Below are 20,348 nucleotides of genomic sequence, written 5' to 3' on the forward strand. Positions count from 1 at the left end.
CCAATTACTTGTTTTGTTAACTATTTTGTTAGAAATGGCATGACAGTTTGTTATATTCAAAATGACAACCTTTATTTTGACATCTTTTTTTACTTTAAGGAAGTATTTAATTCACCTAGGTTGTACCGTCATTTATTCCTTTAACTTGGGGTATTGTTATGAGAACTGACATGTTTTCTGTTGCATCTAGTTGTAAGGATATAGGTATACTGGCTACCAGGCCCTAAGTTGTTAAGACTTTCTCAGAAGAGTTCTTTACTCGATTATTATTATTATCTACCCCTACTGGTAGTTTGAAATATAGAATCAGACATGTAGTAGAGACAATTATTAATCAAACCAAATTGTAGCTATTTTTTTTCTTTTTCAAAATTTTGGTGACCAAAGAGATCCATTTGCTTCGTTATCTTATTTCACCTTGGCTGCAGGTATTCCTGTTAATTTCCCCATAACAGAAATCTTGGTAATGAAACTTGTTTGAAGATGCTTTAAAACAGAAGAAACATTTAACTTATATTCTTACAAAAAATCTTTATTACTTTACCAGATGACTGAAAACATTCATGATGAAATGTACTGAAAAGTTGTCTACACAGACAATAAATAGTCCAACCCTCTGTCACATGGATGAGGATTATCTATATCTAGTTTTCTCGCGTCACATTCTTCCCATATTCCTTTTGACGAGTCAATATTTACTTAGTGCTGGTTGAAAAAAGTGCCAACAATCCAGCTGCCAGTCCAACGGAACACAGGTAATTACTGAACATGGGGTCAAGGTTGATAACAACATACAATAGGTGAAGAACAGCAAAGAATATTAAAAGTGTGAAAAATAAGGATCTGAATATGGACCAAACTGATCGAACCGACAGATATTGGATGATCAAGATTTTTAAAGGAGTTTTATTTCCAAAGCATATTATTTTATTGTGTCGGTCATATGAACCAGTGGTTGAGCTATACATATGTGTAATCACATATTTTTAATCATTACAGTCATGAAATTCATATATCGGTACTTGAGATTATTTCTACTATAAATACAGAATGATAAATGAAGGGGCCATAACTCTATTAATGTCAAAAGTATTTTTCAACTTAGTTAAATTTTTTGTTATTACTGTTAGACCAATTTTGTGAACCAGAATTCAACTGTTTTTGTAAAAAGGATACAATGTAGGGTTGATACTCCTCAGAACGTAGAAGGAAGCAATTACCAATAATACCAGGTAAAATGCATTATTGTAGAAAATGGAAAAGGTTGTAGCTTCATAATCTGCCACTTCGTTTTTCTTCCAAAGTATTCTATAAAACAGAAATATAGTAAATAATGGTAAGAATTTTTTGTTACAAATAGGAAAGAATTCAGAAGAGCATCTGGATAGTAAATTTATATTTCATGACATTTCCTGATCTTGAATGAAACTGAAAATGGCATTGAATTTTGTTTGTCTCTACCGAATGCAATGCATGCAAACATTTTAAACCTGTTAAACTTGAATATTCAAACAAGAATTAAAGATTTTTCTTAATCAATTTGGATCTCATTATGAGAGAATTAATTTAGAAATCCAACGTATGTTAAACATTCAAGAGGTTTAATGAAGCATTTCTTCTTATTTTAACAAAAAGTACCTTTCATCCTTTTCTTTCTTTGTCATACGTTTATCGTCAGCAAATTTCTTAGTCATTTCTTTGGATACAGCATCCTCTCTTTTTAATGCAATTCTGTCAATAGGAACAACATCGATATTATAAGATGTTTAAATAAAAATACTTAAATAATATCAAATATGAATTTCTACAGAAAATAATAATACTTCTATTTCTGTTACACGAAGGGCTGAAACTAAATACTGTTTATTTCTACAGATATACCTTTTGCACATAAACCAAAATAATAAGACTATGGAGTTATTTCTGTTGTTAATGTTTTCCAAATGCCAGGTAGCTAAATTTTGTCCATCTAAACATAATGGTACTGTCTATTTAAAGATGCTCCACCGCTGACAGAGCATAAATGATATTCATCATTTGAACAATAATTGGTGTTTAATCGTGTATATATATGTACAATTAACACAAAAAATAGTATAAAATAATTTACTTCGCCTTTGGTGCATGCGCAATCAGTACTTCATTCCATATAGGATATAGTGGCACGGATTTTTTTTCGGGATGCAATTAATTATTTTTTATATTTTTAACTTGAAGTAAAATTAGAAGCTCAAACTTTTCAATGGTGGTAATGGTCTGAGGTTAGTAACTTTTGTAACTGAAGAAAAATACTAAATCGTCTGCTCCTGTTTTTAACAGTGAAAAAATACTATTTGTCAGCGGTGGAACATCTTTAACTACATGAGTTAATATTAAATTCAGCTTAATGAAAATATCTTAGGAAAATTTTCTTTGATTGTTATATTTACTTGTGTTTGAGGACAAATTTGACGTTTTTGTATGCCAGGGCTACCAGATAGGTGCTGATGATGGTTCCAACAGCAAACAGAATACCAGACTGATATAGATCCATCTGGTGTATCCTCCAAAACAGCCCTGGACAAGAGACAAACATTCATGCAATATGGAATGATAGCAGTTATTTAAAAAAAAAGGGTTCAATATGAATTATTGAGGAAGAAATATCTCTTTTATGATGATATATGATCATTTTGCCACTGTCATACATGTCACAATAAGTTAATGGTATCAATCAGTCAAGTTATAACACAAGTCATACACTTGCAGGGGCCTGTGTGTACCATTGTTAATATATTTATGTCGCAAGTCAACCAGTTTCAATATCATACAAAGTCAACTTATAAGATCCATGATAACCAGCTATGATAATATTTCTTAACTTCAATGTTTGCAAGTCATTTAGTCAAGTTTTCAACCTCAACTAAAATAATTAACTTGGTTTTATTTGAATCAAAAGCTAAGTAACTTACAACTTACGCTCAGCTCTTTAGATGGATTGTACACTTTGTATTTATTTTATTATTTGAAATGATGTTTAAATTACGTAATTTCAATTTGATGGAAAATCGGCATGCGATCAGTGATCATACTGACTAATGTACTGCAGAATTGTTTACATTACATCAAATACAAAAGTAACAAGCTGTTTAGTGTCAGATTTAAATTATATGTAAAACATTTAGAATATAATAAAAAACGCACTTTCTCAAGTAAATATATATATCACTTTATAAACCTTTCAGATTATTTCATTGTTGTTCTGAGATTTCTAAATTCGTAAAACCAAAAAGAACGCTAGCCAGGCTTAGAGTTTTTGGCAACGTGGCATACATCGGTTTCGTACCGGCAAATTTCAACCGTTGTTTTTTATCAATCAGGCGACTTACAGATCGGAATCGCTGATACAATTAAAGCGTTTCCATAGAAGAGAGCTGAAGACTTTGTTGATACATTCCTGCTGAAGTCTTGTAGCAGGAGTTCCTCCTCTTTTGTGAGAGATTTGGGTGTCTTGCTCTTGCTGGCCATTTTCTTCCGGAAGTGAGACAGATTAAACTCGGAAGCTAATAAAGAGCGCCCTCTTCAACAAGGGAGATAATTTATAAATCTCATTTTCCCGCGAAATTTTAAATACTTTACGGTAGGTGTCGGATTATTTCCAATCTAAATAAATTAAACTTGTAATTTAGCTCCCACTACGATACTCTACGTTACGCTTCAATACAAGATCTAACGATACCCCGTTCGGGGTCAAATTTGAAGGCCAATGAAAAATTGTCAATGTATTGAAGCGTAACGTAGAGCATCATAGTGGGAGCGGAATATATTACAAGTGTAATTTTCATTAGGGGGGGGGGGGGGGGGGGTCACGGGGGCAATTAAAAAAAAATCTCATATGCGCGTAATATATTTCTTTCCCGGGGATATTTCTTTCCCGGGGAGACCCCCGGATCCCCTATTTAACACCAAAGACTCACGGCTTCGGCGCTTGCACGCTAAATATGCGTACAAAGTTTATTAATTTTCCGTTAGCGACGCCACTGTCTATAGATGAGTACAAGGTATAATGATGTATTAAAAAAGTAATGTGAAAAAAGTATATAAACTAAATATGGTTGTGTGTTGAATTAATCTCCTGATCCTCTCATAGATTTTGAATATTAAAATAAAATTGATTTTCAAACCTAAAAAGTACCAACCTAACCTAGAAGATAAATTGGATATGTCCGAATTGAAGGGATGCGGGAGTGTTGTTAAAACATCTTGAGGAACTTTGCCACGCCCCTCCCACATTAAGTTTCATCTTCCAACGCCACTGGACATTTTAAACAACCACACCGACTACACCGTGAGTGATTTAGTTGGGCGCCAAATTTGTAACAGAAGAGAAGAAAATGCCCCAGTAGCGGCCTGACCAGGGAACGAATGTTCTACCGACTTGGTCACCGACCTAGTTCAATCCGACCTCGTAAGATATACCTTGTGCCAAATCCATTCGCTATTTATGACAATAACATTTTGAATATGTTTAGATAATTCAATTTTGCTTGTTACTAGAATGCTCAAGCGAAGTCTCGTTTTAGAAATGCATTATTACGTCAGATAACATTATAAATTGTGACGTCATAATACATTTAGTATCTATGTCCACTTTGCCGCAATACTACCGCGTTGAGCTGATTGAAACTCATTCTTTGTGCGAAAATGGGATGCAACAATTCCAAATCAGATGAACATGTACAAGAACGATTACGATTGTTCTTTTGGAGAAAAAGGAACAAGGTAAAGTATTTTCAAGTTTTCGAGATTTCGCAATGAATGTTAAAATTTTGTGTTATATATATGCAGTTGAACAAAGCTACCTGTAGTATATATACAGGATATGGAAGATGTTTCGTTAATATTTATCATGATTTCTCTTCAGGTCATGCCTATGAGAGCCGAACACTTCGTGGAATCTGATGCCGAAAATACCGTTCGCAGAACACAAGCAACCGTGCTGCTGCAGCTGAAAGCTGAAGGTATTGTCCCCAAGAAAGGAAACGGGGGAGTAGCTTTCGTTGTAAATATGTCAGAGCCCTCCCCCTCAACTATTCTACCTGGTATTCCTGAATGTGAGTGTCAGTACACAACGTACTCTCAAACATCGTTTCCGTCTGGAAATCTTCCTCCGAGGCGTCTGCCTCCCATCAACAGCAGGGATGGGTTCAATTACATAGCAATGTAATTAATTAAATTACACATTACATTTTAAAATGGCATTACCATTACATGTATTTTGCAATATAATTAATTAAATTACCATTACTTTACCAATGTAATTAATTAAATTACACATTACTTTCAGTTTTTACTAAAAGAAAAAGACTTGGCACTATTGTAAAAATAGCTATCTTTATACAATACATATCCATGTACATTTGTATACTAATTTAAGATATGCATTCATTAATAATGTACTTTAAATATCCAAATATTACATTTAAAAGAACAGTCCATTGTCGATACAATCATATCAAAGTACATTTAATTTTTTACGTTACATGTAACTTTGCCACTTTTGAAATTCTATAAATGTGACGGTCAATGTAATGTATTTTACCCCATATTTTTGTCTATATCTATATAAATGTATATTAATTTTCTTAAACTAATTTGTGCTGGAAACTAAATCTTTTATTAAGCCATATACCTATAGTATCACTTTGAATTTCACATTAGGTGTGATTCTAACATTATACCTTGCTCTGCAATAGTGAAGGTAACGACCAATTGTTCATACTTCAGCTGTTTGCCCCAAGGTATGATTATCTATAATTACCAGGTAGCTTGTCTAGACCCCATGTTCTTCAAACCAAACTTTATTTTGAACCTGATTTAATACAATTAAGGGCATATGTGGGAAAGACATTGTTCTAAAGAACTTTTATCAAACTATATTGTAGACATGCATGTTAACTAATCATAAGAATACTAAAGCTAAAATGAAGACAAAAACATTAGGAAGAACAGAAATATGGAAAATGTAATATGACAAATCTATCTATATTCATATCCTTAAAAAACATCACATGTAATTGAAATGTAATTGAAAAGTAATGGAGCATTACATGCATTTTTGTAATGTAATTAATTAAATTACCATTACATATAATTGAAATTTGCTTCAATTACACATTACATTCAATTACTTGAAAATTTGTAATGCATTACAATTAATTACCATTACATTTTTAATTACCCCATGCCTGATCAACAGAGCCTCTATGGACGCAAAACAGGAGCGGGCAAGAAAAAACAGAGAAAAGAAAAGAGCAGAGAAGAAAGCCAAATGTACAAAATTATCATACAGGAAATAACTCGCAATATATATACATGTATATATATATTTATTTTATTTTCTGTTAAATAAAGGTTACTAATGTAATATTATTTTTTGAGTTATGTTTTTTTGTTTATGAACAATGTTAGAACTTTAAAACAAAGTTTTTATTAAAATATCCCCGGTTATGATACTTTTATTGCGTTGTAAACTGTTGCCTAGTTTAGATCTAATACCATCTACTGTTTAACCTAAAACATCAATGGGTTCGTTCTGTTGTTCCTATCAATTAATATCGCGTGTGGGAACTTCCATGACTACCCTATATATTACAGTATATTGTTATTGTTTAATTCTTAGAATTACTGTAAAAGTTCGTGGTTCCACCGTAAAACCACGAAAGCAAAGAACGTTTACACGACAAATAGTTAATTATATACAGTATGTAAGAAATGACTGACTTCAGATACTCTGTACTCAACAAGAATGGTTCACACACTGTCAGGGATTTACCATTGGTAAATATTTCTCTATGGTTTATGGTTCTAAATAAATACCTCAAGTTATATTCCAACCTCAATTAAGTTTGGTGATATACATTTAAGATGCAACAACATCATAAAGACGTTCCGAAATATTATCAAACGCGTTCGGCAATTCAGCTGCTTGCAGCAAATTATTCCAACCTAATCTGGAAGAAATATGTAATGGTTACCCCAAATCACCAGGTCCTTGATCTGGATGGTCAGTGCAAACGGCGACATCTGAGGTCCGCCGTAAGGTACCGGGGTTTTGGGGCTTACTTGATGGTCATCGATAAACCACTCACGAAGGTTCACATTCGACTAAATGGTCAGCGAATATGACGCCGTGTGATCATCATAATTCACCGGAATGGTCCACCAAGCTGCAAGCGTAAATGGCAAGGTCTCATGGTCACGGAGAAGTTTAGAGTTGAAACGTGGGAACAACGGTAACGTCATCCTCGTTACCCCAGGAGTTACTACTGGAGGCAGTTCAAGAAAAAAACGCTTATATCATGATAAAACTGGAGGCAGTTCAAGAAAAAACGCTTGACCAATCACAGGTCTGCAGAGACTTCCTTTGAAGATTACAGAGAGAGCGACGCCTAACTTCAAAGCCACATACTGAACCACAGTGTACCGTTTTTCTATTCTTTTGATGTACATCAAAGGACAAAATTACATGTGTCTTCTGTTGTCCTCAAATTTGCTATGTCATATTCCAGGGGTACATATAACGTCAGTAATAGTAAACCCTGAAGTATCGAGAATGCGGCAACCTTTGGCGACTTAAAATTCACCGACAGAATAGTGTAAGCATTGTTATCATATTAGCATAACTCTTATCCTCGAAATCACAAGGGGTACAATCGCTGTCGTTATATGTATATCCACACTTGGGCTATGTCATAGCAAATCCGCAGGAGGAAGAAACTGACCTATCACAGGCATATACAGACTTCCTTTGGATATTACAGACAGAGATGAGACGCCCATCTTCAAAGCCACACAATGTGGAGATCAAAGTCGCACACAGACCATTCAGATTTGCAGTGACATAATCTAGGGATTTACATAACGATAGTGATGTAACCCCTAGAACATCAAGGATACATGACTCAATTCCCTCTCTCAAGGACGCATGGTTTTTAATTATTTAATAAAAATAATAGAAATACTTAAGTTTCCTCGATTTATTTCAAGTTAGGTAATCACAAACAGGTATTAACATACAAATAGCTCGTTGTTCACAGCATTACCCTGTCACAACGGTTACCATGACAACGACTGTAAAGACGGAACGGTCGTGAAATACAAATATGGCGACGATCGTCTTTGTCTGAGGAGGAGAGGAATTCAACATCTTTGAGAAAAAAAGGTACAGATATATCCATATATTAGACACATAGGGTTCCATTGATATGCTTATTTTAACATGTTTTATTTCAATTTTATATCTGCTAGAAGAGGCGAGTATAAATGTATAGGATATAAGTATATGGTTTTATAAACTGCTATTTTGATTGTGAATGCTGTCGAAGTAAACATGAAATTCTTTTGATATTCATGACTGAATAGACATTTATCTTGTCACAATTGCATTATATACATATATGCATATCAATATAGTCGTTATCAAATGTTTACATTATGCAATGCACATACATATATGTATTCCTTGTGATTTGTCAAAGCGAGTTTAGTTTCTGATGTTTATGGATAAATACATGTACTTATGCAATATCATGACCATTTTTAAATGTTTGAAATTCTAACTTGGAAATACGAATGACGTTAAAATATGTTAAACTCATTTTATACGTTCATTTTTAATTCACCATATGCATGGTTAACAAATGTAACCCATGTATACTGCACATGCAGTTATTAGGTTGGCGCATGAATATTAACGAAAAAACCTCTTTTTTAGAGATAAAGAAATAGGATATTTTAAAAGTCGACATTGCTACTCTTTGTAAACTGTGATTATATCATACTTGTGTCGAATAAGGTGTGCCCTACACCGAGAGATAATTCGCTCTGAACTAACCAGGGATGGTCATCCCAAGATGGCGGACAAAATGTTTCAAGAATGTAGGTCAAAGTTTGAAATATGTTTCTAGTAATTATAAACAAATGGTGACAATGATTTTTGCATTGTATTTTTTGACTGATTTTCAACTTTTCTTAATCCCTACGGTTGTTTCGATTTGATAATGGCAAATCCTGCTGATCTGTGCAAAACAAAGTGAGCGATCATTTTGAGCTTCTTTCAAAATATGCGACCATCACAACCTTTGATTCTATATACACAGATACGCAGTGAATACATTACTCATGCTTCAGGTCTTGTAAACGTTACCAGGTCTTGTAAACGTTACCAGGTCTTGTAAACGTTACCAGGTCTTGTAAACGTTACCAGGTCTTGTAAACGTTATAAATGCACTAGATGATTAGGATGTGTGAAGGAGTGGTCTCGATAAAAATAATTAATACATTTTGAATTCAAGTTGAACACAAAGATTGGGCACCATTTAACAAAGATTCGAAATATTGATTAATTTCACGATTAGAAAACGTACAGAAAGCGTCGTCATCATTGCATGGTCCCATCAAAGTCAGTAGATGTTGAATGACTTCAACAAAAGGACAACAAGACGCCAAGGAGAGCTTTATATATGCAGTGATGGTTTAAATGTAATGACTTTAAACTCAGCACATCGAACAGGATGGATTGACCATCAGACTGGTAGATTGACCAGGATGGATTAACCATCAGACTGGTAGATTGACCAGGATGGATTGACCATCAGACTGGTAGATTGACCAGGATGGATTGACCATCAGACTGGTAGATTGACCAGGATGGATTGACCATCAGACTGGTAGATTGACCAGGATGGATTGACCATCAGACTGGTAGATTGAACAGGATGGATTGACCATCAGACTGGTAGATTGACCAGGATGGATTGACTATCAGACTGGTAGATTGACCAGGATGGATTGACTATCAGACTGGTAGATTGACCAGGATGGATTAACCATCAGACTGGTAGATTGACCAGGATGGATTGACCATCAGACTGGTAAATTGACCAGGATGGATTGACCATCAGACTGGTTATACATGTAGCCATCTAGAGATCAACTAATACAAAATTGCACGATAGTAAGACGTTATAGGCATGTCATGTATGTGTCTAATTTTAGGTGTGTATTGTGAAATCATCAAGTTTTGGTATTTTGATAGCGAAATCTTATTGTTGACAAGACCATTCCATTGCAAAGACTAAATAATGTTTTCGGTATTTTTGTAAAATCTACACAATATGAATCACCTATAGTGGATTCACAGCATTCGACATATTCGTGGATATAGAATTAAAGGCGGCAATGTTCACACTCCAAAAGAAGGCTAGGTGATGTTGTCACTTGCTTCGATTTAGTTTTGCTCAGATCTATCATTTTTGAAATACAAAATGCTAACATTTGTTACTATCAATTAAGGATAAACTTGAATAGATTTTTTATGTTATGGAGATATAACACAAAAATCTGAGTGTACTCTAAATAAACCGCGAAGAGGTTTATGATGAGAGTACACTCAGATTTTTGTGTTATATCTCCATAACATAAAAAAATCTATTCAAATTAATCCTTATAATTCAATTTACTTAAGATAATCTCTTCAATATTCAAAATTCATTTTGGGACTCTTTTGTCTATGAAATCATTACGCCGTCATCTCAGCCAATCAGAAGCAACGTTATAAACGGCGACGCCATTTTTTCCTTTATGGGCTGATAAAGTAAATTTTTAAGCCAATGAAAATGCTCGTAACAAGCAAAATTGAATTATATTGAAATAACTTTTAAGTAAGAGGGAAAAAACCCAATCAATTTTCACAACCCTAAAGGTCACTCTATACATAGAATTTCAAACATACCTGCTTAAAGCGTTTTGTCCGTCCTCTTGGAATGATCAGGAGTAAGACAGTTTTTAACATTTGCTTTTAATTATCACGGACAGTGAATTTATGAACATCCGACCATGGAAGAAAAACAGAGAAGGGTTTCATCCGGACGAGGAAAAAGCAGATCTAATTTACTTTTAGGGTCGGTCGTATATGACAAAGGTACGTAATCTACCTGACAGATGCATGTTAGAAAACGATGGTATCCAATATTGTGAGCCAATCTATTTTCATGGGAATTTTAATCTCGCAATTTACTGTCTTTATTGTATAGTAAAATGTAGTCGAATATTTTATGGTGATTATTTATTTGTATTTCCTAATTGGTCACGATAGATGCTAAACGGAATCATACCGGAAATAATTTGGTTTACAAATGCAGAATTTGATTTTTGTATACAATTGTTAATTTACCAAAAGTTTTAGTGTTTCAAACAACTTGATACTTAGTCAACTAAACTAACTTGTTTAAATGATAAAATTGAGCGATTTAAAATAAATTTCGAGGCTAAGTTTTGCACTTATTTCATTAACCTCGTTCAAAGCCCTCGTTCAATACGAGAAGCTTTTGCAGATGTGAACAAAATTTGATATAGATTCCTCTAGTAATAGTTAACAATTTTGTTTCTTTATTCTTTCTTGCACTTTAGTTTTAAAATGTATTATTTTGATAAATCAAAGGATAAAACTGGCAAAATTTGGATTTTTGTTTTGATCTAATTTTTATTGTGACCAAATTTAACTTGTTAAATTACTAATATAAATATATAAAAAAGCATCATCATGTTGTATTTTTTGTCAAACTCACAACATTATAAAACATATCAATAATATCGATAATACCCGATAACGTTTGTGCGGGACTATTGTTTCTATTGGTGATGGAATGACGTCAAATGACGTTATCGCGGGATAACGTCATTTCAGCGCGAAGATTTCAAAGAGTTACGTTCCATCACCACTGGAGATACTAGTCCCGCACAAACGTTATCGGGTATCACGTGGTACGTGAATTAGTCCCATTTCCTTTCTTGGCCATCCTTTTATAGCATTTAATCATATTACCAATTTCTAATTACAGATATAGGTATTCAGTTTACTACATTTTAAAAAAAAAAATTTTAATATGGTTATTCTCAATAATAAATAATCTGGACTACAGATAAGATCCCAGACGGGCCAGTGACCATGTCTGGTAAAAGGGTTCAGATGACCATCATGTTGTGTCTCACGGTCTTACCTATCCTGGTTCTGTGGGCCTACAGCGTCTTCACACTCACCGACACAATCCACAAGAAAATTGAAAATCAGAGGGTAAGTCAGAACTACACTCAATATGTATGGAATATAACGTACACAATCTTTCTTTCGCGGCGTGTAAAACTTCGCGATTCCCATTTCAAAACAAGTTTGCGAATTCAAGATTAACATTCGCAGTTTAATTATGGTATAATTCGCGTAGCGGATTCTCACAAAAGTTTGCAAACAAAATTTCTTTCATACCCCGATGAAATTAAAATTAGTGACTTCAATGCTTATAATTAATTTTCCAATCTACTTTATAAAATGAATAACGTTTCCACTTACGATTCCATTGATTTTTTTCCAATGGATTATTTTTTTTCAAAATCAATACGCAACGCCAATGTTTCTATTGTGACGTCACGATAACGTCGAGATTCCGCGCCATTTTCGATTTTTTTTTTCATCGTGGAATGAAAAAAAATAATATGCCAATCATAATGCCAGAAACAAAGAAAAAATAATTATTCAGATTTGAAAGCATTGGTTTATATAATGATAAACAATTATCACACAACCAGTGGAAGTTTCATTGTGACGTTTTGATGACCCAGTACGACGTGTACACTGTCACCTTCTTTAAAAAATAACCTTCAGATACAGTGCCTAAAGAAATGATAGGATTACTCGTTATAACTCCGGCGTCATTGGCTTATTTTACTTTTTGATGAGATGAATAAAAATGCACGGAACTTGAATGCTATCGACACTATAACATAATTATAGAGCGATTAGGATTTGCGAAAATTGGTCGTCGCAAGAGACTTTAAATATTGTAAAATTAAAAACTTAATTAGGTGTACAGTCGTTGACACGAAATTGCGAAATCAAGCCGACTTGAAAATGAATTGGTTTTATTGCGGAATCTTACGTTCCATATCATGCTTATTTTATCGATCCAGTAATTTGTCCTTCTTGGACAAATTTCTAAGTTAAAATGAGAAATGTTTCTTTATTACATATTTACTTTGGGGTTTTTTTCAGACGAAGAACAACGTGCAACTTAGCGTAGAGCTTGGCAAACTGGTACACCACCTCCAACAAGAACGAGACATGAATATTCTATACCTTAGTGCCCTTGGACCTCAGACAAAGATTTTCCTTCTCACAGAATACATCCAAACCGACAGGGCAATATACTCCTTGTCGAAATGGCCGGGTGATTTTGATGATAGAAAAAGAGAACAATTCCAGTCTAAGGAACATCTACAAAAGCACCTTTCTCTACACAGACAAATCATTAGCAAGAATAACTATGATTTAAATGAAGAAATCGATTTCTACACGAGTATAATAGATGCTGTGATCGTGTGGCTCTACAAATCAATAACGGAGGGCAAGGTGGCGCAGATCTGGAAGACGCTTGTTGCCTATCTAAAATTAACAAGCGGCAAACAAAACCTTGGAATCGAGCGAGCGCTTGGCACACTTTTCTTCATCGACGGGCGATTCCAGTCTCAGAAAACATTTGAAATGTACAATAACAGAATAAATCGTTTCCGGGCATTTCACACCACAGCCGAGCTATACTCCAGTAGGGTCAATAGTCTGTATACTGCTGGTGTTAAAAAGTTCGGAGCGAATGTTACCCAGGTCATCAATTACTACAGACATGAAATCCAACATTACACCGAAACGAAAATGATTGCCGATATTCAGACGGCCAGGTTCTGGTTTGATAACATGACACTGTATCTTGACACACTTTTAAATGTTCAGAGGGATTTAGGCTACGAGATTATACAGAGTTTAGACGTAGTTATAGAACAGTCGACACAAGACATCACAATTGGTGCCATATTTCTGGTAATTGTACTTCTCATGTGTCCCTTAGTGATATTCGCCACAGAAAACCTTACCAGCGTCATACAGAAGAACTCCCGTTACCTTGCTGTACGTACAGCAGATCTCGCAAATGCAAACATGAAAATTGACCGTGTCCTCTCGGAAATGATGCCCTCAGTCATTGCAGAAAAGATCAAAAGCAATCAAAAGGTAGATGTGGAATACTTTCGGTCGGTGTCTATCTTGATGGTCGGTATTTATGGATTTAAGGAAGGGTGCGAGCGTACTCCGAAGGAGATTGTGGAGATCGTGGAGAGCCTGTACACCTTGGCAGATTCCCTTGTCTTACAATTCCAAGTGAACAAACTAGACGGCGTGGATGGATCATTCATCGTTTTCTCTGGTATTTATACATACATATAAAACTACCTTAACCTAACACTGACTCAACCAATAGTTGTTTTAGTAACCAATAACCCTTTTAGCTACCTACATCGACCACCGTTATGCAACTGAATATGTTGACCTATTGCATAATGCATGTAACTGGCCATAATTTCTTGACCACATCCATTATTGTATACACTCTCTTACTTTGACCACTGACTTAAGCTAATTGGTTTTACGGATATCATGTTTGGCATAACGCAATTCTATAATCGACAACTCTGTTCTGATCGACTACTTGTAAAACCAAACGTGACAGTAAAGTTCATTAAGATATTTTGAAGTAGTCAAGTAAATAACGGCGAATGATACGAATAATACAGCGACTACATCAGAAACTCATTACATAGTTAACTTCATGGCACGGCAACAACAAAACGGATAACTATATGTCAATAATTTTAAAGGATAATTGTTCAGCGCCGATATCAAGTGGGAATTGTTTAAATAAATGCACATGTAAGAATAAAGCGCTTTTGAATAATTCAAAGATTAAATCTTACTGTGTTTAAGTGTCTTTTCATTTTACTTGGACATGCGTATGCTTTTTATTCGACCAGTTTTGTACCGTCGGTTTTAAATGAATGTTTTTTTTTCTTTCTGTCGCCAGGTTTTCCGAGACGAAATAACATGGAACACTTAACATTAATCGCAGACATTGCATTAGAACTGGTGTCAGAAGTGAAGAATCGCACAAAGTTTAAAAACAATCTAACTATTAAATGTGGAATGGATACTGGTAAATTTCTTTAATGTCTTCATATCTGTTTACGGTAATTGTTTAATATTGACTATTTTACAGGCATTTGACATAACTGACAACCGTGCTTTCAAACAGGTTTGTGTTCTTTTTCGTAACAGACGTATTAATTGTTATCCTATTTGATCTGCTGTACACCACTGATACCCATTCACGAACGAATAATTTCACAGAATGCACGAATATATAACTGTGCTTATGTTTGTTATTTTACAAATCTTACAGGATATTGCATAGCTGGAGTGATGGGGAAACAGTTACCAAAATATTTTATGATTGGAAACACAGTCCGTACGGCCAAAAAGCTACAGAATCACAGTAGCAGTAAGTGTTAACCTGTCATTGTGTTCGAGGATCAGAATCACAGTAGTTGTAAGTATCAACCTGTCATTGTGTTCGAGGTTCAGAATCACAGGAGCAGTAAGTATTAATCTGTAATTGTGTTCGAGGTTCAGAATCACAGTAGTAGTATGGATTAACTTTATCAGACCTTTAGATGTATTTTATATCCTCTTTATGTGTGCTAAATTTTTAATTACTGATATTTGTATATTTTATATTTATCTTGACTATGTGTAAGACGAGCTGCTAAGCTCAACATGTAATCAAATTTAAATAAAGTCTATTATTATTATTTTTTTCATTAATAAGTATTAATCTGTCTTTGAGCTCGAGGTTCAGAATCACAGTAGCAGTAAGTATTAACCTGTCTTTGTGTTCGAGGATCAGAATCACAGTAACAGTAAGTATTAACCTGTCTTTGTGTTCGAGGATCAGAATCACAGTAGTCGTAAGTATTAACCTGTCTTTGTGTTCGAGGATCAGAATCACAGTAGTCGTAAGTATTAACCTGTCTGTGTTCGAGGATCAGAATCACAGTAGTCGTAAGTATAAACCAGCATGATACATTTGTAACTCGTCACTCTGCATTTATTGCATCCTCGCTTCGCTCGGGTGTATTAAATCCTTTATAATTCGAAAGCTGTGCAAGAACCTTTACTTACACTGTATACTTCCAACCTCTCACAAAAGAAAAGTGTGTGCAATAAAACCCTCGCTATCACACACGAATCGCATATATTTATACATCTGCGACCAAGTATGTTGATTATCATACCGTTGGATTACCTCATCCAAATCAAAATCCTCTCTCAGACTCGTTTCCGTTAATTCTCTAACGATCGACACTTCACCGCTCAGATGATTATCATGAATTTTCTTTTATATCATCAGACTACCATTTTAAGTTATTGCATGTGATTAAATTTTGGGTATTTGTGCACCTTAGCTCGGTTAATTATTTATTCATTTGACGTTTTCGACATTTGTTTATGGTCGCTAACTATCAACCTTATTGTTTTTGTCTGGCAAGTGGTACAACAAACGAATAATATTGTGTAGTAGATTTTATAAATTCGATGAGGATAAAATATCATTCTTTTTGGAGGTCAAATTAATTTCTGAGAAATTAGATTAAAATGAAAAGATAGATTGGCTTTATTAACATATTCATGTTAAAAATTGACAAATTATGTCAAAAATTGACAAAAAATCGAACATAAGTAGAAGAGGAGATCGTCTCCCTGCCAAATTAACTACAGTATACATGTACCGTAGCTTATAATAGTTCAAATATCATTTTTGTTTTTCTTTGTAGATAATCGCATCAACATAAGTAAGGATACGTACGATGCACTGAAAAAGGAGAACGTGTATATGGTAGAGAAATTAGCAAGGGTCGAAGGGGAGGTAATGTATTTATTGTGTTTAAGTCCACTTAGCGTCATCTGTTTATACTGATCATTGTGAGAGGTCAAAATAATTTCATGTCTTTTCGATGAAATATCGGTATGATTATCTAAAATTAGTTATCCTTATAAGGTGTTATCGATGTATAGGATTTAGCGATACTTTTCTTATATAAAATCAATGCTGTTTTTCCTTTTGGTAAAAAAACATATCAACCAACATTAACAGAATAAGATATTTATTACGAAGATATGATTATTGAAGCCAGATTATATGATTTTTTTTTGTCGTTTTAGACATCGCATACATATATACTACACGAGAAGCTGAAGAGCATAACCGCCGAGATGAAACGTCCATGTGGTAACGCCGGTGTTTTCCAGAGCGTCTCGGAGGACCTGTACGCCATGCCAACAGACCACAACAACAGTGACGTCACATACGAAGTTGCGAGCTCAGCTGGCAAAGAGAGCACTTAACTTGTAAAGACAGAGGTTTTTATCCAAGACTGGATCCTATGGTCATAAAAAGCTTTAAAAGGAAGAGAAGTTGTGATTATCACTCTGACACAGTGTTTATAATAATGATTTCAGTCCGGATTCAATATCACGAACTTGTGCATGCTAAGACATTGCTTCATTTGTTATGCACGGTATCGACATTACTCTATTTAAGCACTAGGGATACCTCGAAAGGTTTTGGTTTTAGGTTAAAGGTATATTTGATTTTTATCGTGTGATCCGACTACAATTTCCTCTTCTCTTTTATTTTGTTCTCCATTTACCTAATAATCCTCGAAACTAGTTACGTTGCTTATGTTTTGTATATACTTGTATATTTTTCGCTCTTCCTGGGGCTTTCTGTTCTCTTTGTATAAGAATATTTTTCTGCTTTAATCGAAATCGATTTCGTACCATTTTTGAAGTATTTGTCTCACGTCATTTCATAGCCCAATGCTTCTTGTGATTTACATGAGATTTATTTTATGAGATGATGTTGTTTGTAATGCTAAATTATAATACCCTGTATGAATTGATGTATAGAGCAGGATTATTTTGTAAAATCAATTCAACTTCATATATACGATGTTTTATGATGTTACATATTTAATGTGCTGTAATTGAATTAATGATTGTAATGACTCTAATGTCATGTCTGTATTCTACCGTAATTATTCTAATTCACAAGCGGTAAATTTTCAAAATCGAAGAATTAATATGTAATTGTAGTCAGAAGGAAGTGCTTATTTTATGTGATCGTACAACTTAATTATGGATGCGATCAACTTTTGTATGTTTTATGTTCTCTAATTCGCAAAATCCGTAATATTCAAGACTGGGTCGTACTACCTCCTGATCTTTTTATATGAAAGCAATATACTAGTTACTGCTTTAAATCTCGTCTTTCATCTCTAAATTAATATCATTTTCTAATATATACCTATACATAGTCAAATGTTTTCCAATATCGACATGATCCTCAATACGATAAATAGACGAATCGTATATTTTTTTTATTCGTTATCTATATTTCAGTACTCGCAGTACTTTGATAATTATGAAATATCCCCGATTTAATTTTGACCTGGATTTTGACGCGTATGAATGGTAAAATATAGGCCATTATTTTTCGTTAACATTTGATTGATAACTTCTTGTAAATATTCAGGAGCATCCGAGCAAATGATTTTCCGCTAAACATCTGTTATTTGTTGTTTTATAGGACACCATCATCAAAGTACTGAAAGTACTGCGGTATAAAGTTTATTCTATATCGTATGTTCCTTTTTGTATGTCCGTTGTAATAAAAAAAATAATACTATACTTTAATCCGTATTTTCCACCTTATTTCGATGGAATTAACATGTAAGAGTTAATTTTTGCATATGCCCCCCTCCCGTCTAAGAGGTTTCGAGCTGATTCCGGCAGCTTATCAACAAAGGAAATTTACTTAGTTATATTTACCGACTAAAATACTAGTATTTCACTGAGTGAACAAAAGTTGTCTTCTATACGCAACATTTCATAAACTCATTTAAAGTTCGATTTTGGTCTTTATGATTTAAAATCGAAACATTTACAATTGTGACATATTGATGATAACATTTCAGGAAACTCGTCTCGTTATTATAGACATTTATTTTACCAGAGTAACAGAATGAAATAATGTTTTCAAATACTCGAATTTATTAAATCAATAAGTCTATAACTATATGATATATTAAATTCAAATGCTGAGTCATCGATAATATAAACATAAATAGGCAAAACTGAGCGTCGATGATTGGTTTAATTCGATCTTATAAACGACCTCTTTATAGATGTGGTCATTCAAGGACAGTCTCCTTTATTTATCTTTTATTCGTATGTGGGTATTTAGTAATTTCTTAATCAAAACATACAAATTAAAATGATTATTTCCCTTCGTAGTCTGATATTATTTGATACATATTAAAAATGAAGTATTGATGCGTGATATTTTGTTTAAAATTGCAATTCTTTAAGTTCTTCACTCTGATCTATCAGAGTTCTTCCACCGAAGGGAAGTTACTTTGATGAATCAGAATGGCAGTAGTGTGGCTGACAATCCACTCGATAACTTCCAAGGGGACGTAACCAACGACATCGCGTCAAAAATACCTACATGGAACACATATTAATAGATGTGTTTATCGAGACATTCTTGTAAATAAGAAGTCAATTTTGGAGCTACTGTACCCGTCCGTGTAAGGCAAGATCGGAATTATCTAATTAAAGTATATGTAGAAATACAAGTTGATAAAAACATAGACATACAAATATAACATTTAATACCGTTACTGTTAATACGAAAGCCGAATAGTGTCACGAAGAAAAAAAAACAACTGAAAGCTTTAATTACGACATAATTAGGTGTATCTCGGTATAACGGGATAGTTATTATACGAGATGATTTTCTTCTAATTACTAAGAATAAAAATTCACGTGTTTCTATCCGGTTTGTATACGTTGTCATGCAATAAGCTACAATATGTTTAGTTGTATAACCGAATGTCAAAACAAAATTTGCTGATTTGCTAATTTCATAAATTAGTTGCGCTTACATTCGAAACGTTTAAAGTGAAACAAAAAATATACGTACAGTCATGTCTATGGTACAGAAATGTATTTATAAATCGGTTCACAAGTGCTCAGTTGGAATACATATAGTTTAAAATAGGCTATTTAGCATGCAATGAATGGATTCCTTGGAGTTGATCGGTTAGAGGACTACAGACAGCTGGCCAGGTGTTTGTTGAAATTGACACGATTGACAACTGATAATCAAGGAAAGGTGCGAAATAAACATTGTCCATAGATCAAAACTACTGGTATAGTTATAACACTATCAGTGTTCATTGATAGTGTGGCATAGTTTTGACACGAGACTGTGGATTCCATTTCAATCGTTTTATTTGTTATCCTTCAGTATGAAAAATTGTATAAAAGACAATTTTGAATATCCTAGAGAAATAACTGAATAAAA

The 20,348-nt window shown here is 34.0% G+C and overlaps 3 protein-coding genes across 6 annotated transcripts; 2 read left to right on the forward strand and 1 right to left on the reverse strand.

The window, feature by feature from the left end:
* Positions 1–511: 511 nt before the first annotated feature.
* LOC138318810 (translocon-associated protein subunit gamma-like) lies at positions 512–3,532 on the reverse strand. The gene is made up of 5 exons (XM_069261529.1): positions 3,369–3,532; positions 2,430–2,556; positions 1,639–1,731; positions 1,177–1,308; positions 512–762 (listed from the first exon to the last, which is right to left on the reverse strand). The coding sequence occupies exons 1-5, from the start codon at positions 3,505–3,507 to the stop codon at positions 696–698; spliced, it is 558 nt and encodes a 185-aa protein (XP_069117630.1). The 5' UTR covers positions 3,508–3,532; the 3' UTR covers positions 512–695.
* Positions 3,533–4,003: 471 nt separating this feature from the next.
* LOC138318828 (uncharacterized) lies at positions 4,004–7,329 on the forward strand. 4 transcript variants are annotated; one of them, XR_011207922.1, is made up of 3 exons: positions 4,010–4,761; positions 4,904–5,093; positions 6,239–7,329. XR_011207922.1 is itself a non-coding variant. In XM_069261553.1 (2 exons), exons 1-2 carry the CDS (start codon positions 4,684–4,686, stop codon positions 5,204–5,206), a joined length of 381 nt encoding a protein of 126 aa, XP_069117654.1. In that variant the 5' UTR covers positions 4,004–4,683; the 3' UTR covers positions 5,207–5,244. The 4 variants fall into 4 exon arrangements, 1 of the variants encoding a protein (XP_069117654.1); XR_011207923.1 differs by lacking the exon at positions 6,239–7,329 and adding an exon at positions 5,701–6,225 and having other exon boundaries at positions 4,024–4,761; positions 4,904–5,000; XR_011207921.1 differs by having other exon boundaries at positions 4,498–4,761; positions 4,904–5,000.
* A 10-nt stretch (positions 7,330–7,339) lies between these two features.
* LOC138318819 (uncharacterized) lies at positions 7,340–20,346 on the forward strand. The gene is made up of 8 exons (XM_069261541.1): positions 7,340–8,203; positions 10,858–10,963; positions 11,964–12,115; positions 13,088–14,291; positions 14,946–15,074; positions 15,321–15,419; positions 16,753–16,844; positions 17,141–20,346. The coding sequence occupies exons 2-8, from the start codon at positions 10,879–10,881 to the stop codon at positions 17,321–17,323; spliced, it is 1,944 nt and encodes a 647-aa protein (XP_069117642.1). The 5' UTR covers positions 7,340–8,203; positions 10,858–10,878; the 3' UTR covers positions 17,324–20,346.
* The last annotated feature ends 2 nt before the right edge of the window (positions 20,347–20,348 follow it).

The sequence above is a fragment of the Argopecten irradians genome, chromosome 1, assembly GCF_041381155.1.
Source record: "Argopecten irradians isolate NY chromosome 1, Ai_NY, whole genome shotgun sequence".
NCBI lineage: Eukaryota > Metazoa > Mollusca > Bivalvia > Pectinida > Pectinidae > Argopecten > Argopecten irradians.

What these genes read in the sequence shown, in the direction of transcription:
- LOC138318819 (XM_069261541.1), top strand. Translation starts at nt 10,879, where the DNA reads ATGGAAGAAAAACAGAGAAGGGTTTCATCCGGACGAGGAAAAAGCAGA. An exon ending in AGAAAATTGAAAATCAGAGG is followed by an intron (nt 12,116 to 13,087) that starts GTAAGTCAGAAC and finishes GGTTTTTTTCAG; the next exon opens with ACGAAGAACAACGTGCAACT. An exon ending in TAGCAAGGGTCGAAGGGGAG is followed by an intron (nt 16,845 to 17,140) that starts GTAATGTATTTA and finishes TTGTCGTTTTAG; the next exon opens with ACATCGCATACATATATACT.
- LOC138318828 (XM_069261553.1), top strand. Translation starts at nt 4,684, where the DNA reads ATGGGATGCAACAATTCCAAATCAGATGAACATGTACAAGAACGATTA. An exon ending in TTTGGAGAAAAAGGAACAAG is followed by an intron (nt 4,762 to 4,903) that starts GTAAAGTATTTT and finishes ATTTCTCTTCAG; the next exon opens with GTCATGCCTATGAGAGCCGA.
- LOC138318810 (XM_069261529.1), bottom strand. Translation starts at nt 3,507, where the DNA reads ATGGCCAGCAAGAGCAAGACACCCAAATCTCTCACAAAAGAGGAGGAA. An exon ending in TGTATCAGCGATTCCGATCT is followed by an intron (nt 2,557 to 3,368) that starts GTAAGTCGCCTG and finishes TCTCTTGTCCAG; the next exon opens with GGCTGTTTTGGAGGATACAC. An exon ending in AGGAGTATCAACCCTACATT is followed by an intron (nt 763 to 1,176) that starts GTATCCTTTTTA and finishes CCCCATGTTCAG; the next exon opens with TAATTACCTGTGTTCCGTTG.